The sequence below is a fragment of the Lasiodiplodia theobromae genome (genome assembly GCF_012971845.1).
Source record: "Lasiodiplodia theobromae strain AM2As chromosome Unknown scaffold_8, whole genome shotgun sequence".
Taxonomy (NCBI): domain Eukaryota; kingdom Fungi; phylum Ascomycota; class Dothideomycetes; order Botryosphaeriales; family Botryosphaeriaceae; genus Lasiodiplodia; species Lasiodiplodia theobromae.
In genome coordinates, this window is record NW_023336574.1 from 634,135 (window position 1) to 648,578 (window position 14,444).

At 56.7% G+C, this 14,444-nt stretch overlaps 3 protein-coding genes across 3 annotated transcripts; all 3 read left to right on the plus strand.

Moving 5' to 3' along the window:
• Positions 1-1,363: 1,363 nt before the first annotated feature.
• Positions 1,364-3,532, plus strand: LTHEOB_3203 (C6 finger domain-containing protein; the record flags this gene model as incomplete). Its single annotated transcript, XM_035512101.1, has 3 exons — positions 1,364-1,930; positions 2,182-2,620; positions 2,676-3,532. 3 exons carry the CDS (start codon positions 1,364-1,366, stop codon positions 3,530-3,532), a joined length of 1,863 nt encoding a protein of 620 aa, XP_035363096.1.
• A 1,769-nt stretch (positions 3,533-5,301) lies between these two features.
• On the plus strand, positions 5,302-6,193 carry LTHEOB_3204 (uncharacterized protein; the record flags this gene model as incomplete). Its single annotated transcript, XM_035512102.1, has 3 exons — positions 5,302-5,364; positions 5,418-5,521; positions 5,575-6,193. The coding sequence occupies 3 exons, from the start codon at positions 5,302-5,304 to the stop codon at positions 6,191-6,193; spliced, it is 786 nt and encodes a 261-aa protein (XP_035363097.1).
• An 815-nt stretch (positions 6,194-7,008) lies between these two features.
• On the plus strand, positions 7,009-10,786 carry LTHEOB_3205 (uncharacterized protein; the record flags this gene model as incomplete). The annotated part of the gene is made up of 3 exons (XM_035512103.1): positions 7,009-7,111; positions 7,411-9,170; positions 9,221-10,786. 3 exons carry the CDS (start codon positions 7,009-7,011, stop codon positions 10,784-10,786), a joined length of 3,429 nt encoding a protein of 1,142 aa, XP_035363098.1.
• Positions 10,787-14,444: the final 3,658 nt, after the last annotated feature.

Below are 14,444 nucleotides of genomic sequence, written 5' to 3' on the forward strand. Positions count from 1 at the left end.
CGTCGCTTCCTGAAGCAAGCATACTGCGGAGAATTGCATGCACGGCTAAGATAATGTCCTGGGCTAGGAAGAACATGTCCTGGGCTACCTAGAAATGGATGGCGCCGGTGAGCCTCCTCCAGGTCCGCCTCCAGTGCGGTGGGACGGGCGTTCGTGCTGGGGCGACGGCAGCCGGCGGGGGCGCAGTAACAATCGTCTGATGTGCCGCCAGCGCTGCTCCTCCTGGATCGCCGGGTCGCGCAGTGACGTGACGGCCTTGATGCGCTCGAGGGTGGGCATGGGCGTGTTGCGGATTGGATAGCGCCGCCGTTTGGCGGGCGGGCGTTTGGGCCGGCGGCTCGCGGCCGACTGGCGCTGGCCGGCTCAAGCTTTGCTTCTCGAAGCCGCGTCCCGGGGCGCGGTGCGTGAGCGGTGCGGTGCGGTTCCTCGATGCCCGCGAGAGCGGACCCTGGCCGCTGCCCGAAAAGCGCATAGCGCGGCGCGCACTTGGCGGCGCTCTGAAAAGCCGTGAGGCACACGCTGTGAATATTTTCTCCAGCCCCAGCACGCGCGCAGCCGCCGCCGCCCTGCCCTCTGCCTGCCTCTAACGTAGTCCTGCGTGCAAGCGCCGCAGCGGATCACCCAAGCGTGCAAGCCAACCCCAGCGCTGAATCTCGCTTCTCGCTTCCATCCGCTCGCTTGGAGGGAGCTTCTACCGCCTCAGTAAGTGCGCGCCCCTTCAGCTGCCCGTCATCGCCCCTGCCCTCCCGGCGGCCTGAGCCTCTGCAAAGACCTGCCTCCTGCACGACCATGCACCCGCCCGCAGCGGCCGTGTGCCGTGCCCGCCGGCCTGCCATGCCCTGCCCAAGCCCAAGCGCACCACCCACGCCGTCGCTCAGCGCACAGCCACCGCTGCCGCCGCGGGAGAGCGCGCTGCCAGCCGCCCTTCCATCGCCCTGCCTCGCGCGCGCCGTTCCGAGGGATGCGGACGTTGCTGATCTGGGCAGCGCCCACTTTTTTCTGGACAGAGAGCACCAGCGCCCCCTGGCGCGCACGCGCAGTAGCTCGAGAGCGCTCACGTTGCGCCGATCTGAGCTGTGCCCCGAACCCGACTCAGCTCCCTGGAAGAGGCCCGTGTGATCTGCGGCCGGCCTGCCTTCTTTTCGCACTTGCGTCTTTCCGCTATCCGCTCCGGCAGCATCAAACCACCCGGACGCCTCGTCTCGCCGTACTCTGCCTAAGCGAAGCAACCTTCCTGGTGCCAATCAGCCCGTCGTGCGCGGGATCAGTTCCCCAAGGGACAGCGCAGCATCGGCCAGCTAGGAGGCTAATCTCGAATCTCACAGCCTTGCGCCATCGACGTGTGCTGGGTCTCTAATCAAATATGGCAGACCAGTCGCCTAACCCGCCGTCGCGGCAACCGCAGCAACAGCAGCCGGCTCAACAGCAGCCGCAACCGCAGCAGAATTCTCAGCCTCAGCAGCAGGCGCAGCAAACTCCCACCTCCTACCCTTCCCCTCACTCCTACCCGTCGCCGTCCATGCAACCCTCCTACACCTACCCGCCGCCCCAGGGCGCTCCAGGCAATGCCGAGCCCTATCGCGCCTCACCCACCGCGTCGAGCATGTCGCTGCCGTCGCTGAACCTGCCGCCCATCCGCGCGCCCATTGACGGCCAGCAGCCCCAGCAGCAGCCGGGCCAGCCGCCAGCTGGCTCGCTGCCTCCGCCCGTCGCGCCCATGGCCTACTACCCGCCGCCCGGCCACGCCCCGCCTCAGCACCACCAGATGCACATGGCCGCGCCCATGGGCATGCCGCCGCAGGGCATGGGCATGCGCTACCAGCTGCCGCCGCAGGCCGACCAGAGGATCATGTCGGGAGGCCGCCACAAGAAGGAGATCAAGCGTCGCACCAAGACGGGCTGCCTGACGTGTCGCAAGCGCAGGATAAAGGTGAGGATCGCAATTGCAAATTTTCTTCTCGCGATAGCGCGTCGGTCGGGATGAGGTGAGGTTGAAACGGCGAGGTAGCGCGATCGCGTCTTCGCGTCTCGCTCGCTTCTGTAGCCTGCCACCTCCCGCCGCATGGGTGGAAGCGAGAACTTTACCTGTCGTCCGACCTCACTCGCCTACCGACGCGGCTTTCGCGAAAGCCTCGCTCTCCAAAACAACGCCACGAACCCTACTTTGCTCACATATCGTAGTGCGACGAGGCGCACCCCACGTGCCGGAACTGCCAGAAGAGCAAGCGCGAGTGTCTGGGCTACGACCCGATCTTCAAGCAACAGCCCGGCCCCGCTCAGATACAACCCGCACCCAGCGCAGCTCCGCCCGTCACCTCGACTCCCGCGACCGCTGCTCCTCCGCCCGCTCAGGTCGCCTATTCCCACGTCCCCCAGGGCTACGCGCCTGCAGCTCCCAACTACGCGCCTGTGCCCGGCCACAGCACGAGCCCGCCCGCACCTGCTCCCGATCCATCGTACGAGCTCAGTGCTGCCATTGACCCGGCGCTCGCTGGCGCTGATACCTCCGCCCCGATGTCGATCGCACCGGTCGCCTACGACCCGTCGACGCGTGTGTATGTGAGGAAGGAGGACAAAGAAGGTGCGACACCCCCGCCGCCGGAGGGTCAGCCGTTGAAGGGTGAGGCAACACTAGTGTGCAACGTTACGGCAATTGCGTACTAACGGCACACCAGCTAAGCGCATCTACATCGACGAGCTTTTTGCGCTCCAGAACGTTCCCCCGCACGCCCAGCCGCCGACTCCTGGCCCGATCAATCCCAATGTCGTCGAAGAGATCAAGATGCTCTACTCCAGGGACTACGCAATCAACATGGATCGCTGCATTGAGACGACCTGGTACACGACGAAGGGCTTGAATCGCCTTTTGAACGATCCAGCCACGATGGACCTCTTCGCCTTCTTCGTGTCCCAGATCCGGGTCAACCAAGACTATGAGATGCAGCGGAGAACCACGAGCCTCGAGGCGAAGCTCGTCTGGAAGCTCTTGTGCCTGCCCCGCCAACACGGAGGCGTTGCGAACGGCGCCAACGGCACCAGTGAGCACGAGACCGATCTGCTGCAGAAGGAAGCTGCACTGCGTGTCGAGGTTCTTGAAGCGCTTCTGACCTACCAGGTCCTGCCATTCAACCCGCTTGCAGAGCTCATCTATGACCCTCAGGTTCCGCATTTGAAGCAGTATGAGGTGGATTTCTGGCGCCACCTGGGCACCTTTGTTACTTTCCGCGATGCCGACGACGAGTCCAACCGCAACATCGAGGCTACGTTGAGCGCGTGCCGCAACATTCTCGGCATGATCGAATGCAGAGATGTCATCTACTCGATGATGATTGCGCGCCACTATGGTGGACGCTTCCCGGATCTTCCTGACAATGTCAGCCAGCAGCCGTACCCGCCGGACCAGGAGGACGACCGGTCGAAGATGGTGGTGGCTAAGAAGTTCCTTGAGGACGAGTCTCAGGGTCGTGGCATGTCTCAGGTGATCTTCCGTCTGGCCGGCATGGCCATTCGCTCCTGGTCTTTGGGCCAGTAATTGCAGCTTCGTTTCGACTTCGCATGAGAAGGTGGAAGTTCTAGTTCGCAAGGGCTTTTATGGTTTTTTTCATCCTCTGTCAGGGTTGGACTACTGAAGTTTTCGGCATTCTGCTTTGTCAGAAGAAAATCATCGGCATGGGGTTGGAGGAGTCTGTGCTTGGCAAGTTTCGTATTCGCGGAACACTCAAGGTCTGCGGTCATTTTCGAGGGAGTTCTGTATTTGTTTTCGGCAAGAAACTGGCGAACACTGGGCGGTTACTATCTGAGTAAAAAGAGCGGTCATTTCATCATTTCCTTCGGTTGCATCCCCCAAAAATTCCACTTTTCCTTACCCTTTCCTCGTTTCCTCGTTTCGTATTTCCTCGCCCCCTCAATTTTCCTTTCATACTTGGTGCAAGAGCAGGTAAAGCAGAGTAAGCATAGCAGTAGCCGCCAGAGAGAGCTGGATAGCTGTACTAGTAGTTGCAATTCGCAGCGTTCGCAGCAGCAGCAAGATAGAGCTAGGAGCTAATTATCAACAACAATCATCCCATGTGCACTTTTGCGTGAAATGTTTTTATTTCCAGTTGAGAATAAAACGACTGGTTTCGCATTAGCATTAGAAGAAAGGTGCTGAGACAGGACTTAGCGATCGCGGTGAAGGCGAGATTCAAGATACACTTGCACGGCTTCCTAAATGTAATCCCTTGTCGCCATAAGCTGCCTTTGCTCATGTTCATGCTGATGCTGCTATTATTCAGCACAAATTTTAGAACAGTTCTCAAACTCTAGCCTTTCTCACCAGGCTGTAGAGCCAGGCCCTTCATCCTGAGGCGCTGTTAACTCGAAACTTCATGAGTCGCGTCCAGAGAAATGGTTCAATGCGTACGAAATGCGACATCCGAAAAGCGCGCAGTGGCGACTTAATCTCACCGCGGAGAATCACACTGTTGGGAAATGCATAATCCTACACTTGGTCAAATTTTTGGAGTAAGATGTGTAAAGATTCTCCATGTGGCAAGTGACAATGATGTCTCGTTCGGTAGTGCTAGGCCTCAAACAAGTGGGTCATATCTCGAAGAGGAAGTTTATCAGTGTGTTTGAGGCGGCAGGACATTCTCATTCTGGTTAGACGATGTGCTCTCACGTGGTGCTCATTGATCAGCGCTGGCCAGCGTGATGCAAAGGTGGCTGAGACTGAGAGGTGTGCATGAGCATGCAGGACACCAATCATAACAGTTGCGAGTTGTGGGGTCTTCGTGCACAAATTGTCGAATGTGGATAGCCGGCGTGTTTTCCACTTCAACGTACATTCCTTTACAACGGCCAAAATTACAAACTCTTCGATCGTCCAGACAGCCACCGTCGGCGGGAGAGTTTCAGCAGTCCAGGCATTGATGGCGACGGGCGCTAATGGCGTGATAAAATGAGCAGATAGCAACAACGAAAATCCCCTCCGCACGCATGAAGTGGCAGGCCCTCGCTTAGCGGAGCACGTCTACACGCCTCTTCCCTGGCGAAACGGAAGGGGCTTGGAGCCGCGGTTCGATACTTTGCTTGGCGTGCCAAGTGCTGACGTAGGGCTGAGGCCCGGGCCGGCCATTGGTTTGTCGATCGTGACCTCTGCCTGTCTGAGACACGACCGCGACCCGCACTTCACCTCCCCACCTTCTTGCTGCCCGATCCTAAACTTTTGCACTCCGTAGCCTTACCGCCGCTGCAGCCACACTTGCAACCCAGCACACGCCCACGCACCGCGCGCTTTGATCACACGCTTCGCCGAACACAATGAGCGGATCCGCGAGAAACGTCCCCGACGCTTGGGACGACGATTGGGAGGCTATCGCCGACGTACGACCCCTCCTGCGCTCAGGAATTCGGTCGCAAGCTAATACGTACTACAGAAGCAAGACGCTGCCCCGCCTGAGCCCCAGCCCCCGAAAAAGCTGACCAAGGCTGAGCGAAGGGCACAGCATGCTGAGTTCAATAGGCAGTTGTGGGAGGCGGCGTGCGCTTCACTACGCCCTCATCACGCCATGCGGAGCTGACGCGACTGCGCAGAGAAACCCCCAAAGAAACACCACTCTTCCTGCAAGCCAAAACCGATGTGCCGCTCAAGAACGACGTCAAGGCGCCCGTCAAGGTTCTGAGCCGAAAGCCCCCACCCAAGATTCTATCGCGAGGCGACAATGATGAGGACAGCGAGGAGGAGGCGCGCAAGAAGTCGGAGCGGGAATTCGCAGAACGCCAAGCTAGGGCGCAACAAGAGCGTGAAGAAAAACAACGCAGGTACGCGGAAGTGCGGGAGAGGCTGTTCGGCTCCTCCACGCCCGACAGCTCGCAGGAACGGTCTGCGTCACCGCGTGGTAATGGCGGCAAGCAATTCAGAGGCAAGGGCAGGGGCGGCAGAGGCGGCGATCGGGGAGATTCTGATGCCAATTCCTCGGCGGATCAGTCACCTGCGCGTGGCCAAGGGACCCCCAAGCGGCAGCTATATGAGCCGGGTTACTCGGCTAAGCCGAATTCGTCATACGTGCAGAGGCAGCAGGACGGCTCGTCACGGTCTCGGTCCGGGACGCCAGGGGTGGATCAGCCCATTCGTGCACCGCGTGGCCCGGATGGGGGTGGCAGGGGAGGGTTCGGCTTTGCTCCGAGAGGCGGACGCAAGTCCTCTTCATGAACGCTTGACCCTCTAACGACCACTACCCTAGATGCGGAAGCCCCTCCATCCGGGATCGACGTACTGTGCGAGAAGTCCACTGCCAAATTCCTCCTGAAGTCATGCGTGTAAGGATTGGAACGAAACATCTGAACGAGGAATCCGCGCAGAGAGCACGATCCGGCATGAACCTACTGAGTCTTCGTGCCTGATGCTTGCTGTATCCCCGCAACCGTCAGACCTGCGATGGCGAAACCCACGAGGTTCATTCTGACGCGATCACGTTAGGAGCTATCCCAACTGGTCGCGGCAAGGAGTCGCGCTAGGCGGAAGCACCCGCCATCCCGCGTTCCACATACACGTCTGCATTCCACTTGCAAAAGCTAGAAATCCTACATACACGGTATACCAACCCCCAACAGGAGACTCCGTGATCCGCATGATGCCGTGCGGCCCGGCCTTCCGTTATCGGTATGGAATATTACACCAAAAGTTGGACTTATGGAAAAGAGATGTCGACTCCATATTGATTTTGCTCCCTTTTTGCTGCGAAGAATGTCCGCTTGCCAATCTACTCGGTCGAAGCTTGATCTCTTGTGCTTTCTTGTCACGGTTACTACTGGTCTTCCTCGGAATGTTTCAAGAGTGCGAACGGTCTCCTCCTTACTTTCAAATGTTTGGAATGCCCTATTCACGCTGTCGGTGGTGTCTCAGGATGCACTTAATGCCGACTGTTTCTCTCCGCCAGATACCAAACAGTCGCTACAACCTCACCTCTCATTCACTCTTCCTCAGGTAGGAATTGAGACAGAATCTTTTCCTTACCAGCCTCCACCATGGACGCCAGGGTTATCTTCTACCTCGCGGCTTTCAACGCCGTTGCGCCTGGCGCCAACGCAGCCCCAGCCCCGCAAGGAGCTCTCCAGCTCAATCAACCAGGTATTCTTCAACCGGGTGCTCTCCCATCACTCCTTTCCGCGGTCCTCCCGCTCAATGTTCTTCCATCGGTCGCTCCTTTACCCAACGCTCTTGTTCCAAGCGCCGTCATGAGCGCTGTATCAACATCTCCAGCTCCTGCAAGAGCTTCCTCAAACGCGCCAGTCCCATCTGCGCCCTCCACTTCAGGTCCTCGAACACCAGCACCTGCTTTCAACCGCACTCTTCCTACTCTGAATACCTCTCACTCGCTAGATTCGTTCACCTTGCCCTCTGGGCAAATCCGCTAATATCTATCTTAGAGCGCCGTGAGCCCCAGAATCTCGGTCCGCCGGCGCCCATTATACCTGGGCTGGGGCCCCTGCTCCAGTCCCCGAGTGTCGCGGTTCCTGCCCTCACCCCCACGCAGGTCAACGTCAATAACCCACTTGGAGCTCTCGCTAGCAAGGACAACGGTCCGGCCGCTACCGCCGTGACGCTGCCCAAGGAGCTCGTTCAGCCTGTTACCAACTCGCTCATGCAGAACCCTGTCCAGGCGCTGCAGCTGGCGTACACGGCCCTCCTGAACGCTCTACTCGGTGGCCGTACGTCCTTCCTCCCGGGAAGCCAGGTCACCCCGCTAAGCGGCGTCTCGAATTCGTTGACGACTTCTCTGTCGAACATTATGGGGCCGATTCTCACCGGGACCTTGGGGAAGATGAAGAAGAGACAGGAGGCGCCGTTGAGCGACTTCTTCCAGATGCCCGAACAGGTGCAGCCGGTCGATCAACCGGTGGATCTGTTCGCCGACCAGCCGGTGACTCAACAGGTGGATCAGCCGGCTGTCCAGCCTGTTGACCAGCCCGTCAGCGTGCCTACGGATCAATCTTTCGCCGTGCCTTCGGATCAGCCTGTCGATCAACCCATTACCGTACCTTCGGACCAACCTGTCGATCAGCCTATTACCGTACCTTCGGAGCAGCCTGTGGACCAGAACGTTGACCAGCCTATCACCGTTCCTGCGGATCAGCCTGTTGATCTGACCGTTAGCCAGCCCGGTGACGTGCCCGTGGATCAGTCCATTCAGCCCATCAATATTCCTCAGGACCAGCCCGTCGATATTCCTCAGGATCAGCCCGTCAACGTGCCTACAGACCAGCCCATTGATCTGACTTCAGTCCAGCCCGTCGATCAACCTGCAGTTCAGCCTATAGACCAGCCCGCCATTCAACCCGTTGACCAGCCTGTGGATCAGCCTTCCGACCAGGTTGCAGCTCCGTCTTTTGATTGGTCTGCAGTTCAGCCCGTTCAGTCTGACGAGCCGGCAGCTCAGTCCTTCGATTGGTCTGCAGTTCAACCGGTTCAGTCTGAGGAGCCGGCAGTTCCGTCTGTCGATTGGTCTGCAATTCAACCACCTCAGTCTGTCGATGAGTCTGCGACCCCGTCTTTTGATTGGGTAGCGGTTCAACCTACAGAACAGTCCGTGGAGCAGCCGTCAATTCAGCCCATTGACCAGCCTGAGATCCAACCTGTCGACCAGCCTGCGATCCAACCCTTTGATCAGACTACCGACCTACCTATTGACCAGTCTGTGCCTGAACCGACGGATGCATGGGTCATACCTTCGGATTTTCCACTGTTTACGGATTCCTTGGGTCAACCTGACCAGCAGCCGACGGATGCATTCGTTCAGCCCACAAGCACAGATTTGTTCGGCTTCCCTGCTGCTGCTCGCGCTGGCCGTAGACACAGGAAACGCCAGGTTGTCCCGACTACCCTGATCACCGTCCCTACTCCGGCCCTTGTTCCTTCTGGTGTTACTGACGAAGTTGCTGCTATCGGATCATTTGCACCCTTGGCTGATGCTACCCCACTTGCGGCTGTTCCGTCTTCTCTGGCCGCGTTGGCTCCTAATGGCGGACCTGCATCTGCCTATGTACCACCGGTTCTCGCTAGCGCTCTTGCGGACCCGGACCTTAACAGTCTTGCGGCTGTCAGCTCGATCGACCCTCTTGCGCCCCTACCAAGCGACTTGGTCCCACCGAGTGCTGCTGCTGCCGCTTCCACGCTCCCAGAACCCGCTGTAAGTATAACCAGAGATAGATGCGCTGGTAGTGTGCTGATTTTTTGCAGAATGTGCAGAAACGGACTGTTGCTGAAATCGCCAAGTCTAACGGTCTCAAGGTCCGGCAAGTCGAGGAGCTCAAGGCCGGTCTTGACGACGCAGTTGATCCGGCCGCTTTTGTCGCCCAATGGATCGCTGCTCAGGCCAAACCTATTCTGAATGAGATAGGCAACCAGATGCAGGCGGCCCCCTCCATTCTAGCTAACATCGCCGAGGCTCAAGTATCAATGGCCGCCGCGCCTGGACAGATTGTTGCTGCCCAGGTTTCTGCAGCACAACCTATTATCGACGCCATCCCGTCTATTGTTGAGTCTCAGCTTGCCGCTGTTCCCACTGCCGCTCTTCCAATCTTCTCGGCAGCTTCGAGTCTCCTTGACGAAATGGGAAATGCGACCGCCGCCACTGGCAACCCTCTTGCAGCCTTGATCCCTAACCCAACTGCAATTGCCAGCATCATTGCTGAGGCCCTCCCTGAGGTCACAGCAACATTTGACGCTTCGTACTATCAGGTCTCGTCCACCGAAAGCGATGTTATTGCAGCAGAAACTGCTGGTGCACTCGTTACCGGTGCTTTGACTGTTGGTCAAGAAACAATCACAGCTGCCGCCGTGCAGCCTGTGGTGGCCTCAGTCACGCCCCTTCCAACCGTCTACCCTACTGTAGGTTCATCCATTAACCTGCAGTCGTCTGTTCTTCAACTGCCTTCGCCCCTCTTTCAGCTGCCTTCAACTTTGATTCCACAGCTTTCATCTCTTGTTCCGCCAGTCCAGCAGAATACGCCTTCCATTCAGCAGTATCCTTCTGTATCAAGCCAGGATACTAACAGCGCGATAGGTCTGGTAAACGTGGAGAAGGTAGCAATGGCTATGGCAGTCCCAACGTCCTCAACGCTGCCTGAGGTTCCAGAGATCCTCGCGCGTGAGGATGAACCGGCCGACTCCGGCGCGTCCAACAACAACATTTTGGATCTCCTAACTCAGCGTCTTTCTTCCGATGGATTCATCCGGTTGCTCGAGAATCAAATCTATCTTCAGCTCGCCCCCTTGTTCTTGATGCTACAGTCGCTTGCCGCGATATCCAACCCAACGTTCACGCTTTCGTCCCTTATGCAAGACCTTCTCGGATCTTCGTTGTCGTCGTCGTCGTCATCGAGCCATAGCAATCGTATTCTGGATCTTCTCTTCCCGAGCTCTTTCCCTGCCCCCTCATCACCAACGGCAACACCAAGTACGGCCCCTTCTCCTGCAAATGTCGTCGACGACCCCATTGCGAGCGCCTGGCTCGCTGGCGCGAAACTGCTGCAATCGAACTCGCTCGTCAATACTCGACTACTGTCTCCTAACGCTGACGGTAACAATAATCAGCTGGCAGGTGGTACTGGTGGCGCTGCCGCCATCATCTCCAATCTGCTCAACGGCATGCTTTCCTCGTCCGCGTCCGCGTCCTCGGAGCTGACCCGGACCATGGTGCAGAAGTCGTCGGCGCTGGCGAAATGGTCTGTAGACACGCAAATGGCGGCAACACGAGTGGGCATGGACGCGTGGGAGGAGTTGGTCAAGGTGCTGGTTTCGTGATGATGATTAATAAAAGTTGTTTTGGTTTTTACCCTTTTTTCTTTTCTGCTCTTTTGGTTTATCTCTCTCCTACGTGGCTTTGAAGGACTGGTCTCCTATAGGGAAAGCAATATCAATGAGGATCGTATCTCAATTTTATTACTGGTTCTTTGTGTGATGACCGCAAGTGAGGGACAATATTTTTTCCACGAAAGTGATGACAAAAAAAAGGTGTGCTGAGTCATTAACCGCACACAGAAAACCACTCAACATCCGAAGACCGGAGTTCTTTTCCTCGTGCAGCTTTGCTACACAAAACATCAACCATCCCATTTTACGGGGAGGAGCACCAAAACGCAAAAAAGATGCGACGCCGGCAAGATTCGAACTTGCGCTCCCGAAGGAAACAGATTTCTAGTCTGTCGCGTTAACCACTCCGCCACAGCGCCTAGAAGGTACCGGAATTACCCGAATTCATGGAGTTTTCTTCAATTTGTTACCTTATGATCACTTTTTGTCAACCGGCAGTCGTTCGTCTGTTTGCCCATACTGAGTCAAACAATCCCTGAGCTTTGGCGGCAAGGATTCTGTTTGAAAAAAAAAAAGATGGGGTGGTCAAGGCGCGGGAAACACTCCGACTGGTTGGCGAACGCCAAACATGGATTGAGCACCAGCCATCTAAGGTTTGCTACAGGGCCAAAGTTGGTCAGAAACAACAACTGGCGTACATGTTTGGGTACATGCCCGATGGCATGTCCGGCACGTTCAATGTCGTACGACTTTGACAGCTAGTCAGAGTCATTTTCGGATACAGACAATGATGTTCTACCCAGTCTGTTGGGGCTGCGCACGTTTGCCTTAAAACGGTGGTGAAGTGATTGGCCTGGGTATGTGAGCGCATGATTCAGATCTCCCCAGCCAGGGTAAAACAGCTACATCCAATTGCTTCTTCAAGTTTTGCTACGTCCAACAGTAATTATTTCTTGGGTCAGGTCAGAGCCGGGGTAGGAACATATTGTATCCGAATTACCATTCTCAGTAGAGAGCGTTATTGCCAATATATTGCACTGGATATCCATTGGCCCCTGTACTAACACACACATGATGTCTTAGACATTGACAACTAACTCGCATGGCTGTGGTGCTTCCATGTGCATCACGGAGTACACGTCGCCGTTGGCATGCATGGAAAAGGGATTAAGGCCCCCAAGACGCCGTATCGTACAGTCCACCCCAACCTATCGCCAGGCAACAATCAGGCAGCAACCAGGCCGAGATATGTCCATCAGGCCTCGGCGCAACGCCACAAATGGCTTCGTGGACCAATGTTTGGATTTTGAAACCAAGTGGTTGGTAATATTGAATCAAGTAGACGCGCATTGGCCCTCGGAAGAACGGTGCTGCGGGCCGGGTTGTCATGCGCTCCTCAGGTGACCTCATAGCAATATACGCAGCGCCCAAAAGCAGCTCCAATGCGAAACTTATTCAGACAGTGGAGACGGGGTCCGCGAAGAACTGCTGCGCGTGGCGAAGGGGCCCCCGTTGGTGATTGCGTCGAATGGGAGTTGGGCCGTTGGCCCCCCCGCGCCTGCAGGAGTCGGGGATGGTATAATAGCGGGGCATGGTGGAGCAGAATCCAGATCTCCAGGGATGCATGCAGTTCGGCTCAATGCGAAGGCGAAGGCGCATGTGAAGGGACGTTCCCCCCCAACGGAGGAGGTGTACCAAGAAGGGATACTCAAGCGGCGAGGATCACTTCAGGTCCCCACGCTGCAGGGGTGCCTCCGCCGGAAATTCTTCACCCACGAGTCGTATCCGCGGGCATTGAAACCGGCTGCGCCAGGAGCAAGTGCGGTTCCACTTTTGAAGCATCCCGCTAAAGTTGCTCCCGGGGTGTCGTATACGGTACGATCCCGGCGAGGGGTCGAGTGGCCGTTTACCTGTTTGGGAAAGTACAGGAAGAGCTTACGACGCCGCTAGGCTTGGGCTTCCTGTCTATTGACGCTGATCTGTTCGTAACAAACGCCGCGGCGTTCCGCATATAGGAGGCGATAATGGTCGTGGATGTCAAGGACCAGGACAATTGCCACCAGAGGTTGCCCCGGCCGGTGACCTCCAACATACCATTGCTTCTGAGCTCGAACCAGGCTGCACTTGCCTACATGCTAGGTCCGAGCCCTTGACTGACTTTCCGCATCTTGGCCAGAGTTGACTGTAAGCGAAGAATGTTCGAATTTCGAATGCTACGCGCCCCTTGCTCTTGTGCCCGCAGCTTGTTGCCGTTTGAGGAATTCCAGTGCAAGGAGAATGATGGCGAAGCAGCGATCAATGATTGTTTGGAGTGTTGATGAAAAATTGCTGCGAGGGCGCGTCAGGAACGCGGAGGAAGGCGCCCCGCCTGACAAATCACGTCACGTGCATTAGCGTCCGCGCTTGAGCCGGCCGGACTTGCCTCAACACCATTCCTTGCCATCAGTATCCTGCTCAGCCACCTCGCGCATCATCCGTACGACGCTGGGTTGTCTCTCGCCAAGTTATCCCGAAATGGTTGGCGGCGTCGATTATGATCTTCGACCTCCACCACCATGACCACGACGCTTCGCTACGATCGAGCGCCGGCTAAAGCACCTCCATGACAAGCATTTTGCAACGCGACACGCTAAAACGCAGTCCGGCTTCCATCAGCGAGTCGAAAGTCGGGCAGAACAACGGTGGACTGTATCATGACACTGGCCTGCGCGCCATCTCTCCAGCTATTCTATTGAGCATCACAGTTCCCAGGGCATACGGCACCTCATATTGCTTCGGAATCAGCCATATCTGCGTCGTCAAAAAACGCACCGTCTGTCGTCAAAGTAAAGTTGGCTTATCTGTGGTACGGCTGAGCCTTGTCTGAGACCTTGGCCGGGTTCCAAGCAACCTCATTCCGGGAGATCAATCGTGAAGCTTAAACCTTTATCTTAGTATGTCAATTTAAAGTTCGAATCCCCGCCATTTCAGACAATAAGGCTCGGGCCTTGACGGCAACTCCGCTGCCGCTACCCGAAGCACCATCCATCCGCCTCACATTCACCATGTCCACGCTCATTCGAAAGTGAATTGTCTGAAAATGGCACTGAAGCTCTGGTGTTACAGACCAGACTAGTTCAGGCTGAGCGTATTCAAGACACCTACAACAATACTGGACGAGTTTTCTCTGATATTGCTTCGAAGAGCCGCTGTTCACCTTGAAAACGACAACACCCACGTGCTCCCGGGAGGATCGCTTCTGCCACCGCTTTGTGTAACACTCGGTAAATTCCTCCGCCTATCGGTACCTAACTACACAGGCTAAGCTTTCGAAGCGAGAATTGCCCGCTACGAGTCTCGTTCCTGATCGCCGCCGGGATTTGGTTTCAAGAAAGACGCTCGAGACGCGCTGTTCAAACTCGCAATGATCCCTTGCGTTTTTTCCTCGGCCGAAGACTGTGCACACCATACTTCATCAAGACTCGAGAATCAGAACAGCAGCCTGTTACACCAAAGACCCAGAGCCCTGGAGCATTGGTTTGCCCGCCTGAGCACGGTCAGCTCACGTAGCATCTCACATCGTCTCATCCCCCTTGGTTCCAATCTCTGTCATGCACCCTCATGGGACAGGAGACATACCAACACAGCGCCACAGTAATGAGCCGCCACA